The following is a 23,095-nucleotide window of genomic DNA, read 5'->3' on the forward strand; positions in this document are numbered from 1 at the left end:
GCTTAACCCGCATTCGACTCCTTTCTGTTTCTTGAACACGCCAAACTTTTTCCTGCTTTGGGACCTTGAATTTATGCATTTCCCCTGCCTAGACTGCTTCTTCCTCCAGCTCTCCCACAGATGGCTGTCCAATCTCATTTCCCCAGAGAGGCCTCCCACATGAATATACAAAATTGCTCTGTATCATGTCACTCTTTGCATTGCACTTGTGCCGCCCAACACAGACAGATGATCCAGCTGATTTGCGTGCTTGATAATTAACTACTTTTCTCGGTAGGTTGTCAAGTTTGTGACTAAAAGCACCCTGATTAGCCTGTTCACCATTGTGTCCTCATCACACAGAACTGCCGGCACCAGTAGCTACTTTCTTTATAAATGATTGAAGAATAAAATATAGATCAGGCAACCATTTAAAATTCCCGCTGTCTTTAAGGAATAAAGAAGCAAGTTCGAGGAGGAAATAGCTTGTTTCAAATGATAAGAAAAAACTCACAAAGGTACAAATGCTTGCACATGAAGGTTGCACAGTCCATTGGCTGTGCTAAGAAACTGTTTTTAAACTTGGGCACTGAAGGCTCAAATTTCACACTGGAACTCCATTATGGTTAACTTAAACGATTAAGGGGGATGGATATATTGGAAGTGTACAGGAGTATCTCCTAGTAAATAGGGCAAGAGTGATGGGTTTCAGGGGGACTTGGAACTAGGAACAGAAAAGCTTTCTGGGCCCAGGCAACATCTCCATGAATTTGCTTTATTTTCTTAGTAGAGACTTTCTCTAGACTTTCTCTGCTTCTCAACATTATGGATAGCACATTGTTACTCTGTAGCTCCTGTTTTACTTTTCCTTTTAAGAAACCAGTCCTGTTTCTAAATTCCCAGTAAAGAGAATCTGATTGCCTAGTTTGAATTTGATTCAGTCAACTGTGGGCTGTAGCACAGGGTCAAAAAGTACCAGTTGGGGGATGCCCTGGTGGTCCAGTGGTTAGGACTCTCTGCACTTCCACTGCAGGAGGCATGGGAACTAAGGTCCCTCATGCTGTACTAAAAGGTAAAAAAAAGTACGAGTTGGAGTATGTAAGCTTATTTCAGTGGGTGAGGGAATAGTTAAGGGGGTCATTTGTGGTCTGGTGGACACACCAATATATTCACTATCTAAGATATGTATGTTCACTAGCCTGGATAGATGTATAGATATAATATTTAGTTTAAAAAAGTAGATTATAAAACTTCATGTACGGAGAAGGAAACGGCAACCCACTCCAGTATTCATGCCTGGAAAATCCCATGGACTGAGGAGCCTGGTGGGCTACAATCCATGGGGTCGCAAAGAGTCAGACACGACTGAGCGACTTCTGTGTTTTTGAAACTCAAAGGGATGTGGGCCACTGAAAAGGATATAAACCAGGGCAGAATTTCTTAAAGAAGTAACAGATTAGTTAGTTACAACATCAAGATAAATGGAATTGAAACAGAGATGCTACCAAGAGAGCTGGGCAGTACTGCTTAAATAATGCTCAAGAGTTTCTGTTCTTAAATTGTTTCCTCTTGAGAGAAGATGAGCAGCCCTGGGCCCACTCCCCTCTGCCTTTTCTGTTCCCCACTTCGGTTATGTGTTGTCACTTTCGGAATTGCACTTTTTTCACCTTGTCATAGTAGCTGCCAAAGTGTGTTTTTATAAACATGGGGCTCTAGAGCGCTGGCTTCCTGCGGCAGAGGAAAGAAAGAAATGCGTATTGTACAAAATCAGTACGTTCATATGTTTAATAAAATAGTTCTATTATTGAAAAAAAAAAACTTCATGTATAATAGGATCCCATTTTAATAAAAGTGGATATATAAGTATATACACTTTAAAAATCTGGAAATACAGATACTAAATGCTAGACATCTCTAGTAGTATTATGTGGTTTTTATTTTTTTATATTTTTAGTTTGAATTTCATGTATGGAATTTGCATTTATTTTTTAAACCTTTTAGTATAAAGAAACTTCAAACATATAGACAGAATAACACAATGAACTAAAGTACCCATTATCCATTTTACTGAAATACAGACAATCTTACTTTGCCTATTACTTTTCTTTTACTGTCTAAATATTTTATAAAAAGTATATTTTATTTTATAATTTAAAAATTAAAGCAAATTTTTTTAAATTGGTAGATATATTTGAAATATCTATCTAACAATTTGAGAAGAAATAAGAATTAAACTTATGCTTCATATTTGTGCCAGAATAAATGCTGGATGTATTACAAATTCAAATACTTTTAAAAGGAACAGTAAGTACTAGGAGAAAATATAAGTGAACTTATTTGGAACCCAAAGATTAGTAGGTTAAATAAAATGCTGTAACAAAAACTGCCATACATGAAAATCACCATATGCAGAATTAAAATGCAAGTGAAAAACCAGAAAAAAAATTATATTTTTTCAGAAAATAATAGCATAATCTAAAGTCAAATCCTTGTGAGAATAAATGAGCAATAGATGTGAACAGGCAGGTCCTCAAAGAAGAGATTAAAGTGGCCAATAAATGTATGAAAAAAATTATTCTTACTAGCAATGGAAGGCAGACAAATAAAATAATAATGATAACTGATTTTTGTCCTAAGAAATCAGTAGAAAAGATATGGGGAAATAACCACTCTCGTAGATTATAGAAGATATAAACCGGCAACCCTTTTTTTTCTCTTTTTCTGATTGAAGTATAATTGACGTGTGTGTGTGTGCTTAGTCCCTCAGTCCTGTCCAACTCTTTCAACCCATGGACCTCCCGCCAGGCTCCTCTGTCCTTGAGATTCTCCAGGCAAGAATACTGGAGTGGGTTGCCATGCCCGCCTCCAGGGGATCTTCCTAACCAAGAGATGGAACCTAGGTCTTCCACACTGCAGGCAGATTCTTTACCATCTGAGCCACCAGGGAACAACCTGGTTGTTTATTAGTTGTTTATTAGTTTCAGGGGAACAACCTTTCTTGAGGACAATTGACAGTGCATATGAAAGCCTGAATTTGGGATACCTTTGGCCTAATAATGACACTTAATAGGAAGTTATCATGACTATGCATAAAGATGTAGCTAAAAATATTTTACCATAGTACTACATTTATAATAGTGAAAAATAAGAAACATGTCCCCAAAGAGAGGATTGTGCTAATAATTTTTAAGATTTTGGTATACCTGTGCAATGACATATTATGTAGTATTTTAAAATAATGCAGAATAATACTTAATGACATAAAATATACATTTGACAGAGTAAGTAAAAATCAAACAAATTGAGAACAACTGCATGGACACTAAAATAGTAACTGTATTTATTTTGAGGTGTTGACTGTAGCTGCCATTTATTTCTTTGCTTATTTTACCTGTGATTTCTAAGTATGTATTCTATAATAAGACAAGAAAATTGTTTTAAAATAGTGATTGGTTTTAAGCAACAACTTGGAATACATATGCTTTAGCTCTTTCTAACGATGCTCTGTCTATACAGATTTACTGACTTGTTTTAAAATTTCCCACAAAAAAATAGCTGTCCAGAGAGACTGAGGAGGTGGATGAGATGTGTGATTTAGATTTATAGACTGAAGTATGTGGGAAAATAAAAAGACACTTGTCATTAGAAGACTTTGTACTAAGAAACTTTTTTTGTTTTAATATAGTTTTAAAGTTGAATTTATTAATATATAGTCGGATTGTTCCTGGAGAAGTGCATGGCAACCCACTGCAGTATTCTTGCCTGGAGAATCCCCATGGACAGAGGAGCCTGGTGGGCTACAGTCCATGGAGTCACAAAGAGTCGGACACGACTGAGTGACTAAGCACAGCACAGCACAGTCTGATTGTTGAGCAAGAAAGTCTGTGCTACTGTGGTTCAGAATTATTACTGAAAGAATTAAAAATAGGAGCAACTGAATCTGAATGTTTTGTTTTTGTTCCAAAAAAATTAACTAAATAAGAAAACTAAGGTATTGAAAAATCATTGAGTAATATTGATTATGGTAGACATGTGTCCATTTCTATGTCATTATTTAAAAAAAAAAACTTTCCTGTAGATAATCAGAATGAGAGTTTGCTATTCTGAATAGACAGTTGGTTATGATAAATTATGACTGTTTAGGAGACCAAGTAATCTTTAGAAAAAATTTTGTAAAAATTATCTCTACCATTGTTATTGCCTTAACACAACATTCATATTTTGCCTCTTTATATCCAAATTCCTTAATGAGATAAAAGTTGTATTTAACTGATTTAATCAGGTCAGTCTGTTTAATCTGGTTTTGATCCTAGATAATTTCCTTTTGGTAACTTTTTGTTTTTGTTTTGTTTAAGGTTATATTTGGGAATTTAAGTATCTTTTTGTTCAGCGCAATTGCATCCTAGAGAACCTAGAATTGCATACAACACCATGGTCATCCTGTGAGTGCCTGTTTGATGATGATAGAAGGGCAATTACATTTAAAGCAAAATTTCAAAAAAACACATCCTCCTTTGTGAAGATGTCAGATTTAGCAACACACCTAGAGGAAAAGCGTTCGGGTAAGATCTTATTTATAAAAGACATTGCTAGTTTTAATATAACCAAGGAAGCTGCTGTTCGTAGGAAACATGTATAACTGATGTAAAAGTGAAATAGAGGTCTCTGTAAGTAGCTGAAGCAGCTACTAACCTCTTCCTGACTTTCTGTCTATAATCCTTTGAGATTAATTTGTAATTATTAAGGGTTACTTAAAAATATTTTTTGCATACAGTTATAAGTAGCTTATCATTTAATAAGCCAGAAATAGATAGCAACTCTAATCAGAATCACTGTTGAGATAAATATTTTATCAAGTTACTAAGCTGTCATCTATACATGATTGTTAAAAATTAACATTGAGGAATTTCCTGGTGGTTCAGTGGCTAAGACTCCATGCTTCCAATGTAGTGGGCCTGGGTTTGATCCCTCCTCAGGGAACTAGATACCACATACCACACCTAAGACCCGGTATTGTAATAACACACTTCCTGAACTTGAATGTGTGTGTGTGTGTGTGTAAATTTCATTCTCTCAAGCATACCACATGGAAGGATGCCTGATGAATTTATATACATACTCATACAATTTCCATGAGCAAAATATAATTAATTTCTTTTGAGTGAAGTAGTAGAAGGAGTATGTTTTAGGTTTAGTATGCTATACACTTTGAAATAAAGAGAGTAAAATAGCAAAAATAAATAACTAGATAAATTGCTACAATTTTAGTGGGAAATAAAGTGGGAAATACCAATACTTTCCACTAAATTGCACTGGCTTCTTAACTACGGAAATGATGCTAAAAGATGCTAACTCCTGGTTGATGGCATTATAAATTAAACAGCATTTAAAGCTATAGTTAGGGTTGCTAAATGCCAATAATGAGTAAATGTCAGTGATTATCAGTTTTGGAAACTAATAGAAAGCTTTCCAATGGCTATTATAGCAAATAAATTTAGAGGGAAAATAAAGGTTGAAAAAAATGAGATGTATCTGCAGGTTTATTGTTATATAATTTAAATTTTTTAATGAAGAAAAATTTGGTGAAAAATTTTCCTCAGAATTTGTATAAGATTACTGTTTTTGAAAAAAATTACTGTTTTTGGTGATTTTATAGGTTGAGTTATTACAAATAGCTCAGGAAATTTGGATCTTGACAGTGAATTTTAGCTTTATTCTCCAATTTGCATAAATAATCTTCTGAATTATTACAGATAGCTTTAGATTTCATTAAATGCTAGAATTGTTTTAAGTGAAATAAGATTATTTTTACAGTTTTTCTAATGAAAATAATCTGATCCCAAATAAATTAGGTTGAAGCTCCTAAATTATCACATGCTAAGATTCTCAGCTCTATTTCTTGGGGTTTTTTGCTAGCATGCTCTGCCCTCTTCTGGCTCGTCCACAGAAATGTAAGAGTTGGGTCCTATGCAGTTAATAGGACATTTCAGTTGGTGCTTTTCAAATTGGTTCAGAATGTTAGATTAAAAAAAATTTTTTTAAACAAGATTTTTGGGATGTAATTTTCATATAGGCAGTTACCCTTATTTAATAAAGTGTGTACATTCACACTGGTAAGTATGGACATGAACCCATGAAAGCAACACCAGTCATGAAATCATCGCCCGCCTCTTTGTATCTCTTTCCATCCCTCATCCCTGCCCCCGACCCTTCCAGGGAGTCAATCTGCTTTCTGTCACTAGAGATTAGTTTGAATTTTCTGCGCTTTTATATATATGGAATCATTTGTTTGGCATCTCTAACGTAGCCAGTTCTTGGAGAGGTATCAGTTTCTTTGAGATGTATCCATGTGGTTGTGTGTATCAGTAAACCATTCTTTATCCTGTTATACAAATATACCATGCTTTGTTTATTTGTTCAGTTCTGGATGTACATCTGGGTTGTTTCCAGTTCTTGGCTATTATAAAGTTTCCATAAACATTCAAGTACAAGGCGTTATTCATAGTCTTTCTTTTCTCATGAGTGAATACCCAAGAATTGAATCAATAGCTGGATTATATGGCAGGCTTACGTTTAACTGTTAAAGAAACTGCCAGAAAAATAGAAATAAAGAAACTGCCTGTTTCCCAAAACAATTGTCCCATATTACATTTCCACCAACAGTGTATGAGCTCTGTTTTTTCCACACCCACCTCAGGTTTTGGTATGGACATTCTTCTTAATTTTGTTCATTCTAATAGATGTGTAGTAATGGGTCATCATAATCTCAGCTTGCGTTTACTTATTGGCTGGTGATGTTGAACATCTTTTATGTACTTAATTGCCACCTATATATCTTCTTTAATGAAGTGTCAATTGAAATCTTTTGCTTACCAAGAAAAAGTTGGCTTCATTGTTTTATTGAGTTTTGAGAGTTCTTTATATTCTGGGTAAAAATTCTTCTTTTTGGGGACTCACCTGGTGGTCCAGTGGTTAAGACGTCAGCTTTCTAAGGCAGGGAGTTTGTGTTTAGTCCTGGTCAAAGAGCTAAAATTCCACATGCTTTGAGGCCAAAAAACCAAGATGCAAACCAGAAGCAATATTGTAACATTTAATAAACACTTAAAAATAATCCACATCAGAAAAAGCTTTAAAAAAACTTTTTTTTTTCTTTCTGCATCCAGCTTATAGGGTAGTTCCCTGACCAGGACTAAGCTGTGCCCCAGGAGTGAAAGTGCTGGGTTCTAATCACTGGACCTCCAGGGAAGTCTTGCTTTTTGTTGTTCTTGTTGTTGTTTAGTCACTAAGTCATGTCCCACTCTTTGCAACTCATGGACTGTAGCCCACCAGGCTCCTCTGTCCATGGGATTTCCCAGGCAAGAATACTGGAGTGGGTTGCCACTTCCTTCTCCAGGGATCAAACCTGTGTCTGCTGCATTGGCAGTCATATTCTTTACCACTGAGACACCTGGGAAGCCGAGAGAATTACTGCTAATATCTGTTAATAGGAATTTTTATGTCTGTATCATGGTGGATATTTGTCTGCAGTTTTCTTGTATCATTTTCTGGTTTTGGTGTTAGAGCAATGCCCATAGAAGAGTTGATGTGTAGTGTTTCCTCTTCAGTCATCCCTTCCCTGGTGGCTCAGAGGTTAAAGCGTCTGCCTGCAACGTGACAGACCTGGGTTCAATCCCTGGGTCGGGAAGACCCCCTGGAGAAGGAAATGGCAACCCACTCCAGTATTCTTGCCTGGAGTATTCCATGGACGGAGGAGCCTCTTCAATTTTCCAGAAGAGTTTATTTGGAATTAGATTAATTTCTTCCATACATGTTCGGTAGAACTCCTTCAGTTTTCTTTATTGGAAGGTTTTAACTACAAATTCAATTTCTTTAATAGATATAGGGCTATTCCAGTTACTTGTTTCTTCTTAAGTGTGCTTTGATAGTTGGTATTTCAAGAAATTTGTTCATTTCATCTAGGTTGTTGGCACAACAACAACAAAAGTTTGTTGGCATAAAGTTATAATATTTTCTTACTATCTCTTTTAATATATGTAGAATTTGTAGTAATACTGGTATTACCTGATAGTGCTAATTTGTGCCTTCTCTCTCTTTTTAACTGATCATTGGCTGGAGTTTTACCAGTTTTATTAATCTGCTCATATAACCACCTTTTTTTTCATTAATTTTTCTATTTTCTAGTCCATTGATTTCTGCTCTGATTTTTTTCCCCCCTTTCTTCTGTTTTCTTGGGTTTCTTTCTTTTTTTCACATTTCTTAGGGTGGAAATGGAGGTAACTGACATGTTTTTTCCCAATGTAGGAGTTTAGTGCCATGAATTTTCCTGTAAGTACAACTTCTAAGCTCTCTACCCAATACCTTATGGATTATGAGATTTTCCACTCTAGCGGTGGGAGAAGTCACTCTTCCTATCTCTGTGCAAGCTTCAGGGATTGTTCAGTACTTTTGGATGGTCTTTTCTTGTCCTCTGGTTACATGTATTGGTTAGTACTCAGTTGAATTCTTCAAGTGAGGGGTACCCTCTGCAGTTATCCAGAGTTTTCTCCAGAGTTCCCCTTTGTCCTGTCTAATACCAACTCTGATATCTCTAGCCCTATTAGCCTTCCAGACTCAAGCTGTGTCTGCTGTCAGTTCAGGGAAACCACCAGGCTCTGCCTGGGTCTCCTTTCCTGTACTGTAGCCAGTAAACGCTTGTCTGTAAGCTGGGGCAGTTGCTAGGCTTCCGTCTTGCTTCTCATCGCTTGGGATCGCTGTCCTTTGTTGCCTGATACCTAATGTCCTGAGAATTGCTGTTTCATACATTTTGTTTGGTTTTTAGTTGTTTCGGGTGTCAGCTATTTTTACACACAACACTTCTGACATCAAATGTATGGTTTGCTGCTGTTTTCCACATCAACAGCCAGTTCTCCAACTCTGTGCACCCCAAATGGGTGTTGTACAGTTCAATTCAATTTTGATGCCGCCTACTTCAAGTTAGTGTCAGACTTCACAGGTTTAAGAGCTCAGTCCTGGCCCAGAAAATTAAAAAACGAAACCCCACTTTTTAATTGAATTACAGAGATTTATTCTCAGAGAACTCCATATACCCACTTCTACATGGAAACATTTATTATTAACTTTAACCAAATGTAAGTTCATGTGCTGGACACACAGTGAGGCCTAATGAACTGAAATGTCAGAGTTTAGAGCAGAAAAAGGTTTACTGAAGGGCCAAGAAAGGAGAATGAGCAACTCATGCTCAAAAACTCCCAAGTCCCTGATGGTTTTCAGGGAGAAGTTTTTATGGGCAATATTTGGGGTGTGAAAGGGTGTGACTTTCTTCAGATTGGTTGGTGGTAAAGTAACAGGATAATGTTCCAGAAATCTTGTGCTTTTTAGCCTGAAGTTACTGTCCTCCACCTGGGTGGGGCCTTAGTTCCTGCAGAAGAACTCAAAGATACTGTTATAGATATTTCACGAGAAGGACCCTGCCCCACTGGTATTCTGTTGTCTCTTGACTGCCTCTTCAGTTCCCTCCCTTCCCAGATTCGTAACTGAATTGGAACTCGGAAGGTCAAGGAGGCTGAATGAAGCCTATTTCTCAGAAACAAGGAATGAGGACAGAAAGGAATTTGTGCCTAGGAGGGCCCCAGAGGGTCGTGCTCTGTTTTAATACTAACAGTTAGTTTAAATTAATAATATTTCTGGAAAATAAACACAGATAGTAAAAAATTTACCAATTTTTACATCATCAAACAAAAATTTGACACAACTTTCAAAAATGGGAGTAAGTGGCCACAGAAGACTCTAGGTTTGTACTAACTGGTGAGACCTTGGGTAGTGTTGTAGTGCCGTGCACGTTTCTAAACCTGCTTCCTATTTCTGTGTCCCTCCTGCGCCCGCCTCTGGAGCCTCACAGGCTTATGAAGATGACCACTGCAGGAAGAATGCCGTAGGCAGTAGAGGGGCTGCATTTATGCTGCTGTCACAGAAGAGTCAACTCTTTTTTTTTTTTTTTTAACAATCTTCTTTTTTTTTAAAGTCTTCATTGAATTTGTTACAACACTGCTTTGGTTTTTCGGCCACAAGGCATATGGGATCCTAGCTCCTTAACCAGGGATGAAACCTGCACCCTCCTCCAAGCAAGGCAAAGTCTTAACCACAGGACCAGGAAATTCCCGTTACATATCTTTTACGTAAACATCTACTTGCTGGGGTTAGAGGCCTAGAATTAGATATAACGATAAAAACAAACAACATATGCTGCTGTTGCTGCTAAGTTGCTTCAGTCGTGTCCGACTGTGCGATCCCACAGACGGCAGCCCACCAGGCTCCGCCATCCCTGGGATTCTCCAAGCAAGAACCCTGGAGTGGGTTCCCATTTATAGACAATGATAAATTAGGTGGCTATAGTTTTGATGATTAATAGCACAAAGGATATATCCTCACTTCATTTGGGGCATGAGGCTGGGAATTGGGAGTAGTCTTGCACGCCCTGGAGAGGTACTCCCCATTGGGAAACTATACAGAAAACTTGTGCTGTTATAGTCAGTCCCTGGTGGGCTTCCCTGGTAGCTCAGCTGGTAAAGAATCTGCCTGCAATGCAGGAGACCCTAGTTCAATTCCTGGGTCGGGAAGATCCTCTGAAGAAGGGATGAGCTACCCTTACTCCAGTATTCTTGGGCTTTACTGGTGGCTCAGGTGGTAAAGAATCCACCTGCAATGTGGGAGACCTGGGTTCAATCTCGGGTTGAGAAGATCCCCTGGAGGAGGGCATGGCATGAGAGTTCTTGCCTAGAGCATCCCCATGGACAGAGGAGCCTGGCGGGTTACAATCCATGGGGTTGCAAAGAGTCGGACACGACTGAGTGACGAAGGACAGCACAGCACACAGTCCCTGGTAGTGAAACTGAGCAGGGTCCTCTGGGGCCCTCCCGGGTACAGACATCCATCTTTTCAACCAAGTTGGCCAAATAAATCTTTACTCTTAGTTGTAGGCAGATGACCCCCTACGCTTTGGAGTAAGTGCGGAAGCCATAGTGAGTAAGACTGTCTAGCAGAAGAGCAGAGAAGACCAACAAGGCCTTAGTGTCCTTTACCATAAGTAACTGACTCAACCGTACACTTAACCATGTTTGTAAATTAAAGTTATGGTTTTGGCCTCCTAATTTATGGTATTTCTTTTTGCTTATCTTTTACAGGAGTGATTCTAATCAAAGCCCAGATTTTAGAGCTAGTGTTTCCCATTGCAGCAGTTCAGAAAATAGCTCTAAATGCTCGCAGTTCTCTGAAGAGTATTTTTTCTTCTCTGCCCAATATTATATACACTGGCTGCGCAAAATGTGGATTGGAACTACAAACAGATGAGAACAAGATCTACAAACAATGTTTTAGCTGCTTGCCATTTACTATGAAGAAAATATACTACAGGTAAGGCAACTAAGCAGGCCAGCTAGATGGGAAATGTTTATTATATGGGACTAGAAATGACCAAAAAGTTACATGTATCAAGTGTTTCTGATGAAAAATAACTGGAGCTAATCCAAGAGAATAAATTTTTTCCTCCTGAGTGATGGAAAAATGGCTATTTATGAAAGCAAAAATTGCCCAGTAATCGTAACAGGAATTTTTAAAAAAGCAGTAATTGGGAGACTTTATTGTTTTTAAGCAGATACTCTAAAGAAACCTTTTACTTGGTTTAATTTTTAACCAAGTTCTAAATGGCTCATAAGAAACTCATTTCCCCATCTTAACACATTATTGGAATTTAAAGGTTAAAATTAATTATATGATCTAACCCCTGAGTTGTAGAAGCTAGTAAGATGCTTAACTTTCCTGCACCTCAGTTTTCTTATCTTCACACTAAACATTAAGGATAGCAGATTAGCAATCAGTGTTTTATGCTCTTTTCTATTTCTAAATACTGTAATATCTAAAAACCAAATACAGATATGTTCAGCATGTTATCATGGAATACTTTAAATAAGAAAATTTATAGAAGCATAATCCATTAGCCTTATTTCTCTTTACATATATTTATGTTTGTTATGAACAAGTAAATGAACTTTGCTCTTACTTTGAAAGTTGCTTGTCTGAAAAGAAGATTGGATTCAGATGCAAGGTCCCCTCCTCCCTTTGTCTCCACCAAGTCCATTCTCCACAGCCAACAGAGTAACCACTGCATTCCTTTAGAACCTTTCCAGAATTTCCTGTCGCACTCTGCATTTCCCAGCACACTCGTCTGCCACACTCCTCGCCTTGATCTCTGGGTTGGTCCTGGCCTTCTGTAAGGTTTTTAGCATCTGACTTTTTCCTCCTTAGGGCGTTCTCGCCTGCTTCTCCCCCTGCCTGACCCCACAAGGCTGACCCATTTGTGTCTTAGTTGAGGGCCCTTCATCAGAGAGACTTTTTTTTAGTCGCCTCCTTTGTTCTCTGTTGAAGTGCTCTGTGTGTGCACCTGGAGTCATTTACTTGCATAGTCTTCTGAAAAACCTCGTTATGGAGATACAATTCACAGTCCATCAAATCAACCCATCTAAAATGTGAAATTCCAAGGCTTTAGTATATTCACAGGCTTGTGCAGCTGTTACCACAATCTATTTTGGATCACCTTCACCTCTCCCACCCCCAAAGTAGCCATTTCTCATTCTTCCTTCCCACCAACCTACAGCACCCACTAGTCGAATTTCTGGCTCTGTAGAGGAACTTACTTTGGACATTTCAGATAAATAATCATACAGTGTGCAGTCTTTTTTTTAACCTGTTTCAAGGTTCATCCATATTGTAGCATATATCAAGTACTTTATTTTGTTTTATTGCCAGATAATATGGGCACCCCTGCGTGCCAGTACAGGAGATGCACATTTGATCCCTGGGTTGGGAAGATCCCTGGAGAAGGAAATGGCAACCCACTCCAGGATTCTTGCTTGGGAAATCTCATGGATGGAGGAGCCTGATGGGCTTAGTCCTTGGGGTCACAAAAGAGTTGGATACAACTTGACGACTAACCAACAACAATATGGATATGCCGCATTTTATCTATCCATTCATCAATTGATGAACATTTGGATTGTACCTACTTTTTGGCTATTATAAATAATACTGCTCCAAACATTCATGTACAACTTTTTTGTGGCCATGTTTTCATTTCTCCTGGGCATGTACTCAGGAGTAGAATTGCTAGGTTGATGTGGTAGCTTTTTACTCCTTTTTAGGAACTGCCAAACTGTTTTCCGAAGCCACTGCACAATTTTAGTTTTACCAGAAGTGAATGAGGATTGCAGGTTCTCCATGTCCTTGCGGTCACTTTTTATTATTATCTGTGTCTCTTTTTTGTTGCATGTGCTTTTGGTATCATATCTAAGAAAAGTGTCCTTCCTAAGCCAGTATCATGGGGGTTTACTCCTATTTTTTCTTCCAAGAATTTTATAGTTAGCTCTTACATATAGATTCATGATCTGTTTTGAGTTAATTTCTATATGTGGTATAAGGAAGGAGTCCAGCTTCATTCTTTTATTCAGTTGTCCCTGCACCGTTGGTTGAAAAGCCTATTCTATCCCCAGCGGAGCATCTTGCCACCATTATTGAAAACCTTAATTGTCTTTCTATACCACTAAACTCTGAAGTTCCTTGAGTGAAGCAAGCAGATCTCTCTTATTCACTAGTGTGTACCCAGTGTATACACTGGATAGTACCAGATTTTGCGCACGTATTTGCTGAAATAAAGAATGGAGGAAGAGGGACTCCCCCGGAGGTTCAGTGGTTAAGACTTTGTGCTCCCAATGCAGGGGATGCAGGTTCAGCCCCTCGTCAGGGAGCTGAAGGCCCGTGTGCCACATGGCACATCCAGATTTAAAAAAGAGAATGGAAGAAGTGAGATACCCTGGGGAAAGATTATAAAAAGATAAAAGGACCTAGAATCATGTCGATAAAGGGGGAAGTAAGTTTTTAGAGAGACAATCAGTAGTCGTGGTTTAGTGGTTATGCTGAATTCCCCTATCCTGGTAGGTCTTTCTAAATTCTGTTCATTTTGTAATAATTTATTTTTAAAAGGGGTATATCCCTTTCTTTAAAAGTACACAGAATAATTTTATTCATGTCATTTTGTTCATGTTGTTTGTTCTTTAGAGTGTGTCATGGTTTGTGTCTACTTCTTTGTCTTTATTTAGTGACATGCAAAAGTTTGTTTTTTATGATAAAGAATCCAGTGGAAAAAAATAACTTGAAATTGTGATTGTGAAATATGTGATTATCATCTTTATTTTATCTCTAAAAGTAATTTGCACAATAGGGTAAAATTATGTCTTCTTATATTAGTATCTGAACATTTAAAATGAATATGAAATAAATAAAATCAATGTATTACTTGAAAGTCTTTAAAATAAAAGCCCTGCATTTCTAGGGCATTTCAGGACATCCTACTGTTGTTTTAAGAATTAAAATGAACTCTGAATAAAGACCCAGTGCTGTGGGCTTCCCTGTGGTCCAGTGGTTAAGAATCCACCTTGTAATGCAAGGGACACCAGAATGGCCCCTGGTCTGGGAAGATCCCATGTCTCAGGGCAACTAAGCCTGTGTGTCGTAATTACTGAAGCCAGCATGCACTAGAGTTCGTGCCCCAGAACAAGAGAAGCCATAGCCATGAGAAGTCCACATACCACACCTTGAGAGTAGCCCCTACTCACTGCGATTAGAGAAAGCCTTTGCACAGCAACAATGACCCAGTGCAGCCAAAATAAGTAAATAAATATTTTTTTATAAAACTAATTTTTGAAATTATATTACATTTAAACATTTCTTTAATTGAAAATCTTTTTGACGGTCCTAAGCTGTTTACTCTTTTGTAGGCCAGCTTTAATGACCATAGTTGATGGAAAATATAAGGTCTGCATCCATGTAGGATCAAAGCTGATAGAGAAGATTCTGCTCAACATTTCTCCTGACTGGCTCAACAGAGTAATAGGTAAGATATCAACATGCCATCAAGAGGTTGTCCTCTGTGGAACCATTCATATCAGGAGTACAGATAGTATATTAAAATAGAAGGAACATTATAGTCTAAATTAACTTCTTTTCCTGTCAGTATATAAGCAGTAGGATAATGTAGCTTGAGTGAAACACAAGACTATACAGGCTACTGTATGTAAAATAAGTAATCAACGAGGACCCACTGTATAGCACAGGGAACTCTACTTAATACTCTATGATAACCTCTGTGGGAAAAGAATCTGAAAATGAATAGACATGTATATGTGTAATTGAATCACTTTGCTGGACACCAGAAACTAACACAGCATTGTAAATCAACTATACTCCAATATAAAATAAAAATTTTTAAATAAATAAAATTCTCATATATACAATGAAAAAAAAAAAAAAAGAAACACAAGATTATGTAAGTTGGAAGGTAAGACTTGCTCTACACCTGTCTCAGCACATGAAGAGAGAGAGAAGTAGGTGCCTAATCTCTTCTTACTCTAACTTTCCAATTGGTAAGGGAAAACACCAGTGCCCTAGTTTTTTAATAGTTAAGTAAATGAATGTGCAGCACTATATAAACATATGAAGACTGTGCAGATGGCAGTCGTGTGGATGTTCAGGAACTTCAGCTCTGATGATAGGCACAACAACAGTAGCTGACCGTCAGTAGCTAACAGCAAAGTGAGGACGATCCATTTGTCAGATGCTCAAACTCCATCCTTTCCTCATTAGTCTGAGACTCTCTAAGCAGATGAGTTAATCTCATTTAATGATGGCTCTGTCTCTTAATAGTGGTTTATTTTTTCTGGCTTTCATTTTTGCTTAAATGTTGAACATTGCATATAGAACAATACAGACTGAGGTGAACAGTATCTGTATCTAAAGTGAGCACACCTGTTTTCTTCGACTTTTAATGGGGGTGAGGGTGAGCAGAGTAGAGTTAATTTTGCCAGCCCATGAGTTGGATTTGAGTTTTTCATTGCTCTGGTTACCTTCAGGTCATCACTGGCTTCAAATTTTCTAGCATTATCCGTGCTCATAGTGGGGAGTGGTTCTCTAGAGAGTTTCCTCCGAGTATTCCTGCTCTGCTGTCAGCTTTAATCCTTCACCCTGCACCCGGGCCTCAGAGAGTTTCTTACATTTGTATACCTCACCAGGTTGCACAGGCTCTGTTGGTTGTCATTTTTGCATCCCAGCCTAGAGAGAGGGGCAGGAGTGATTCTCTTTGATTCTCGTCTAGCCGTAGTCCTACACAGGTTCTTCGTGTGTCTGGTTCTTGGGTGTGGTGCCTTCGAACAGACCCTGTCCCTCCTGCCGTAGCAGCCGAGCTCGGCCTTGTGTCTCTGTTGAGTGTCTCTGCGTGGTCCTGCCCCTATCCCAGCAGGAGGGCACTGCTGACGGTCTTGATCCAAGGTGGTTTTCTGCCCCTCCCCCAGGGATAGAGGGATTTTCCGCCATCTTCATCCTCACCATCTGTATCTTGGGGCAGGAAGACTTGTGGTCTTAAGAGCCCTGGTGGTCCAGGGGCTAAGACCCCACAATCTCAATGCACAGGGTCCCACAGCCACGACTAAAGGTCCAGCAGTGAAGATCGAAGATCCTGCCTGCCGCAACTAAGACCTGGCACAAACAAAGAAATAAATATTTTAAAAAGATTTTGGTATTCATTAAGAAACTTACTCAGGGTTCTGTTATACAAACACTATGTGTATATATAACCATGATAAGAGCTGTAGACTAGATAAACATAAGAGTTCTTTTCTGATGTGGACATACCCTTTTTGCTTCAAGCTTAATTTAGGAAAAGATGAATCTCAGTTCTTCCCTGTATTGTTTTATGAAGCCGGTGGCTGTGCCGTAAAAGGAAACAACATCAGTCTGAACCCGTGCTTTCTCTTCAGAACAGCAGGAATTGCACCTCATCATTAGAGAGGAACCTATGGCTAGCAAGAGCAGGGATAGAGATACGTACAGTGGCTTTGGGACTTGAGAAACCAAGGGAAACAATGAACCATAAGTGTGAGCATTTCCATTCCCCCGGAAGGGGCACTAAGAGCCCTGCGTTTCCTCTTCCGCAGCCCCTCCCTCTGACGTCACCTACGGAATGGCCGCCGCGGACCTGCTCCATGCCTTGCTGGCGGGCAGCGGGGCGCCTTGTGTCCTGAAGGTGCAGAGCCTCTTTGTGTTAGATGAAAACAGCTACCCACTGCAGCAGGACTTCTCCCTCCTGGATTTTTATCTCAACGACTTGAAGCACGCATCCCATGCCCTTCTCTGAGACCAGAGGAAGAAAATGCAGGCACTTCAAGGAAGAGCAGTGAGATGGTTTGTCTTTGGAAATGAACGACAGGGCTTTTGCTCGGGGTTTAAAATAAGTATGTTTTATAAAGAGAACTGTGCTAAATACATTAATTAAAACTTTTTCCCCCCCTAAGAAAATTCTGTGAAGTTTATTGTTCGTTTATTTTTTGGTCTTTCCCTTTCTTGCTTCTAGAGAAATCTGGCAATGAGGCAACATCCAGCAGGTCATTAGGATTAAGTCTCTCTGTTTAGTCCCTGCTCCATTCTGGGCACTGTCCCAAGTACTGAGACATGGACCTGAGGAATTGCTTTTCTGTATGGTCACAAACTTAATTTTTTTTCTTACTCCTTCATTAATAAACTGTAGACATGACATAATTTCTTTGATTATAATTATACATGACTATGGCTTAGTTCATATAAGCCTATGTTTAGACAAGTTCCAGATGACCGTGTCTTTTGATAAAGAGGCATTGAAAATGTAGGAACATGGTCATGTTTGAACTTATTATCAGGGAAGGCAGAGAGTCATATTGTTCATTTCTAGGATTTCAGTACCTCACTGAATTTACTTACAAACAGACACTTTACAACTTATTACATTCTATACATTCTCTCATTACAACGAGAGCAGCAGCTCACAGAGAATGGGAGTCACCAGTGAGGAAATAGGGAGCGGTACTTAACCAGGAAGTCTGGAGGATGCTCAGTGGTACTAGATAATCATATTGCTTGAACAAAGCTAAATTCATGATAAAATGAACAGGTGTGTTTTGTAAAATTGTTTTGGTTCATTGAAATTGTTTTCTCAAATTCAGGCTTGTTTTGTTTTTAACTTGGCTTCCCGAAAAATGAACCTCAGGAGTTTTGTGATTCTCTCCAAAATCATACACAAAAATGATTGTATGAGAGTGCACACATACAAAAGAACCTTATTCAGTGGAGAAGGGTCTGTAACTTCTAACAAAACCTTCTTACACAGCTTATGACAGTTTCTTGTCATGGGAGAACAAGCTCCTGCCTAATCTCTTCCACCCTGACAACTCCCGCCAAATGGCACCTCCTCTCTCCATCCTGGTATTTCTCTCTGATTCATTTTACTGTATGCTCAGATAAGCTTAGGGTAGCAGGCCAGCAAATTGTCTGCATAATCAGATACTAGATAAGCTAAGGAACTGTCTTTATTTACATTTGTTCTTTAGTTGCTCAGTCTTGTCCGACCCTTTTGTGACCCTATGGACTGTAGCCCACCAGGCTCCTCTGTTCATGGGATGTTCCAGACATGAATACTAGAGTAGGTTGCCATTTCCTTCTCCAGGGGAATCTTCCTGATCCAGGGATCGAACCTGAGTCTCCTGCATTGCAGGCAGATTTTCATGCAACACTGTGATCATATTATCTGGAAGAGTCTTACCAATATGGTATAGTGATTCCCCTAAATGGGAAATCCTGATTTTATTTTCTCCTTCATTTTTACTTGATGGAATTATTAGAAAAATGTCCCTAACTTCTAAAGAATATAAATTCCCTGTATTAAAAAGATCACTTACCAAATATAGAAAAAATTTATATTCATGTAACCAATATCCCAGTTAAGATTTAGAACATTTCCATCACTCTAAAAATTTCTCTCATCTCCATCTCCAGTTAGTTCCCACTGATGACAGGCAACCACTGTTCTGATTTCTATCACCACAAATTAGTTTGACCTGTTCTTGAATTTCATATAAGTAAAATCATATAGTTTATTTTCTTTGTGAACTTTTTTCTCACGTCATTTTTGAAATTCACCCAAGTTTTCATGTGACTCAGTAGTTCATTCTTTTTATTGCTGTGGAATATACCAATTTTATGAATATATTACATTATCCATTTTCTAGCTGCTATAAGCATCATTTTGCAAGTCTTGTGGATGTATGTTTTTATTTTGTAGTTGGGGAGGTAAATCCCTATGGAGATTGCTGGTTTATGGGATAGGTATTTAACTATTGTTAAATATTTAACTTTGTAAGAAACTTTAAAGCAGTACTCCAAGACTGTTCTACACACTCCGCAGTCATGTTATAAGGATTCCGGTTCTACACCTTTGCCAACATTTGAGGGTGTCATTTTCATTTTAGCCATTGTAATGGGTGTCAGATCAGATCAGATCAGATCAGTCACTCAGTCGTGTCTGACTCTTTGCGACCCCATGAATCGCAGCATGCCAGGCCTCCCTGTCCATCACCAACTCCCAGAGTTCACTCAGACTCACGTCCATCGAGTCAGTGATGCCATCCAGCCATCTCATCCTCTGTTGTCCCCTTCTCCTCTTGCCCCCAATCCCTCCCAGCATCAGAGTCTTTTCCAATGAGTCAACTCTTCGCATGAGGTGGCCAAAGTACTGGAGTTTCAGCTTTAGCATCATTCCTTCCAAAGAAATCCCAGGGCTGATCTCCTTCAGAATGGACTGGTTGGATCTCCTTGCAGTCCAAGGGACTCTCAAGAGTCTTCTCCAACACCACAGTTCAAAAGCATCAATTCTTCGGCACTCAGCCTTCTTCACAGTCCAACTCTCACATCCATACATGACCACAGGAAAAACCATAGCCTGGACTAGACGGACCTTTGTTGGCAAAGTAACGTCTCTGCTTTTGAATATGCTATCTAGGTTGGTCATAACTTTCCTTCCAAGGAGTAAGCATCTTTTAATTTCATGGCTGCAGTCACCATCTGCAGTGATGTTGGAGCCCAGAAAAATAAAGTCTGACACTCTTTCCACTGTTTCCCCATCTATTTCCCATGAAGTGGTGGGACCGGATGCCATGATCTTCGTTTTCTGAATGTTGAGCTTTAAGCCAACTTTTTCACTCTCCACTTTCACCTTCATCAAGAGGCTTTTTAGTTCCTCTTCACTTTCTGCCATAAGGGTGGTGTCATCTGCATATCTGAGGTGATTGATATTTCTCCCGGCAATCTTGATTCCAGCTTGTGTTTCTTCCAGTCCAGCGTTTCTCATGATGTACTCTGCATATAAGTTAAATAAGCAGGGTGACAATATACAGCCTTTGCCGGGGTCCAGCCCCGGGTGGATCCAGGGAATTCGAAGCGGGGACGGCGTCAGCGAGGATCAGGAAACAACTGCTTAATTAAACGTTAATTATGGATATAAAGAGTAATAGAATAAGGATAGCTCAGTGAGGAAATTCAGTGGAGAAAAGAGGCTGAATAATTCAGCCAGAAGGTGAGAGAAAGAACGACACGGGGAGACCAAGTTCCGGTGAACAGGGCCTGCACTTTATTTTCCAAAGTAGTTTTTATACCTTAAGTTATGCATAGAAGATAATGGGGGAAGGGGTAGAGTCATGCAGCAAGCCAGGCTTTCTTCCTGCAAACTTATCATATGCAAAAGCTTAGGTGATTTGCATCATCTTCTGGCCCGGAGGCCTGTTAACATTTTAAGACCCTTTCTTCAGACAACTTATTTTTCTCTAAAGGTGATTGGTCGGGGGCCACCCTCCAAAAGCATTAGATAAAGTTGCATCCCTACAGAGCAAAGGTGTGGTGGGCTATAACAAGAAAAAGAATTAACTCAAGGGTCCAAGGTTACAAACATTAAAGCTACTACTTACACCAATTATATTAATCAATACACTGCCAGGGACACAGCAGGTAAGGGATATGGAAACTTAGCAGCAAACATTGGCCCAACAAGTGAAAATCCCTTCACCAATACAATTTCTAATCAATCTTTTAACTGCTCAAAGGAATCTGTATTTAGACAGTTTAGAACATCTCATGCCTCTCACAGTTGGGAGGCTCTGAGCAATCACATGTGGCCGGAAAAACCTATTCAGGCAGGCTAGAGGACTTCCAAAGGTGTTTGTAGGTTGAAACACTGTCACACCCAGGAATTATTAACTGGAGCTGTAAGCTAACTCTTTTTTCAGAGAGAGGTAGTGGGGGACAGCCCCCCGTAAAGTCAGAGGTGTAGGTGAGAGCACAAAGCAGAAAGTAGGCAGACTCTGGTTTGGGGGGTAGATGCTCGAGAATTTCCAGGGGAACTCCTGAGGCTCAATCCCGCCTTTGCGTATGCCAAGCCTCCTTCCTCATGACCTTTGCCATGGGCGGAGCTCGCTCCCAGCAAGCCTTGACATACTCCTTTTCCTATTTGGAACCAGTCTGTTGTTCCATATCCAGTTCTAACTGTTGCTTCCTGACCTGCTTACAAATTTCTCAAGAGGCAGATCAGGTGGTCTGGTATTCCCATCTCTTTCAGAATTTTCCACAGTTGATTGTGATCCACACAGTCAAAGGCTTTGGCATAGTCAATAAAGCAGGAATAGATATTTTTCTGGAACTCTCTTGCTTTTTCCATGATCCAGCGGATGTTGGCAATGTGATCTCCGGTTCCTCTGCCTTTTCTAAAACCAGCTTGAACATCAGGAAGTTCACAGTTCACATATTGCTGAAGCCTGGCTTGGAGAATTTTGAGCATTACTTTACTAGCGTGTGAGATGAGTGCAATTGTGCAGTAGTTTGAGCATTCTTTGGCACTGCCTTTCTTTGGGATTGGAATGAAAACTGACCTTTTCCAGTCCTGTGGCCACTGCTGAGTTTCCCAAATTTGCTGCCATATTGAGTGCAGCACTTTCACAGCATCATCTTTCAGGATTTGGAATAGCTCAACTGGAATTCCATCACCTCCACTAGCTTTGTTTGTAGTGATGCTTTCTAAGGCCCACTTGACTTCACATTCCAGGATGTTTGGCTCTAGGTCAGTGATCACACCATCGTGATTATCTGGGTCGTGAAGATCTTTTTTGTACAGTTCTTCTGTGTATTCTTGCCATCTCTTCTTAATATCTTCTGCTTCTGTTAGGTCCATACCATTTCTGTCCTTTATCGAGCCCATCTTTGCATGAAATGTTCCTTTGGTATCTCTGATTTTCTTGAAGAGATCTCTAGTCTTTCCCATTCTGTTGTTTTCCTCTATTTCTTTGCATTGATCACTGAAGAAGGCTTTCTTATCTCTTCTTGCTATTCTTTGGAACTCTGCATTCAGATGTTTACGTCTTTCCTTTTCTCCTTTGCGTTTCGCTTCTCTTCTTTTCACAGCTATTTGTAAGGCCTCCCCAGACAGCCATTTTGCTTTTTTGCATTTCTTTTCCATGGGGATGGTCTTGATCCCTGTCTCCTGTACAATGTCACGAACTTCATTCCATAGCTCATCAGGCACTCTATCTATCAGATCTAGGCCTTTAAATCTATTTCTCACTTCCACTGTACAATCATAAGGGATTTGATTTAGGTCATACCTGAATGGTCTAGTGGTTTTCCCTACTTTCTTCAATTTCAGCCTGAATTTGGCAATAAGGAGTTCATGGTCTGAGCCACAGTCAGCTCCTGGTCTTGTGTTTGCTGACTGTATAGAGCTTCTCCATCTTTGGCTGCAAAGAATATAATCAATCTGATTTCGGTGTTGACCATCTGGTGATGTCCATGTATAGAGTCTTCTCTTGTGTTGTTGGAAGAGGGTGTTTGTTATGACCAGTGCATTTTCTTGGCAAAACTCTATTAGTCTTTGCCCTGCTTTATTCCGTATTCCAAGGCCAAATTTGCCTGTTACTCCAGGTGTTTCTTGACTTCCTACTTTTGCGTTCCAGTCCCCTATAATGAAAAGGACATCTTTTTTGGGTGTTAGTTCTAAAAGGTCTTATAGGTCTTCATAGAACCGTTCAACTTCAGCTTCTTCAGCGTTACTGGTTGGGGCATAGACTTGGATTACTGTGATATTGAATGGTTTGCCTTGGAAACGAACAGAGATCATTCTGTCATTTTTGAGATTGCAGCCAAGTACTGCATTTCGGACTCTTTT

General features: G+C 39.3%; 1 protein-coding gene across 4 annotated transcripts in view; it reads left to right on the forward strand.

The window, feature by feature from the left end:
• Positions 1-17,581, forward strand: part of SHLD2 (shieldin complex subunit 2) — a 114,163-nt gene extending 96,582 nt beyond the window's left edge. For 2 of the 4 annotated variants that reach the window (XM_070364848.1, XM_070364847.1), the window contains 4 exons: positions 4,335-4,541; positions 11,160-11,388; positions 14,805-14,920; positions 17,016-17,579. In XM_070364848.1, coding sequence (XP_070220949.1) covers positions 4,335-4,541; positions 11,160-11,388; positions 14,805-14,920; positions 17,016-17,215 — 752 coding nt within the window. In that variant the 3' untranslated portion in view covers positions 17,216-17,579. Of the gene's footprint in view, positions 1-4,334; positions 4,542-11,159; positions 11,389-14,804; positions 14,921-17,015 lie in introns of all 4 variants that reach the window. The other 2 variants (XM_070364850.1, XM_070364849.1) reach the window with 2 other exon arrangements.
• The last annotated feature ends 5,514 nt before the right edge of the window (positions 17,582-23,095 follow it).

Source organism: Bos mutus, chromosome 28 (genome assembly GCF_027580195.1).
Source record: "Bos mutus isolate GX-2022 chromosome 28, NWIPB_WYAK_1.1, whole genome shotgun sequence".
Lineage (NCBI taxonomy): Eukaryota > Metazoa > Chordata > Mammalia > Artiodactyla > Bovidae > Bos > Bos mutus.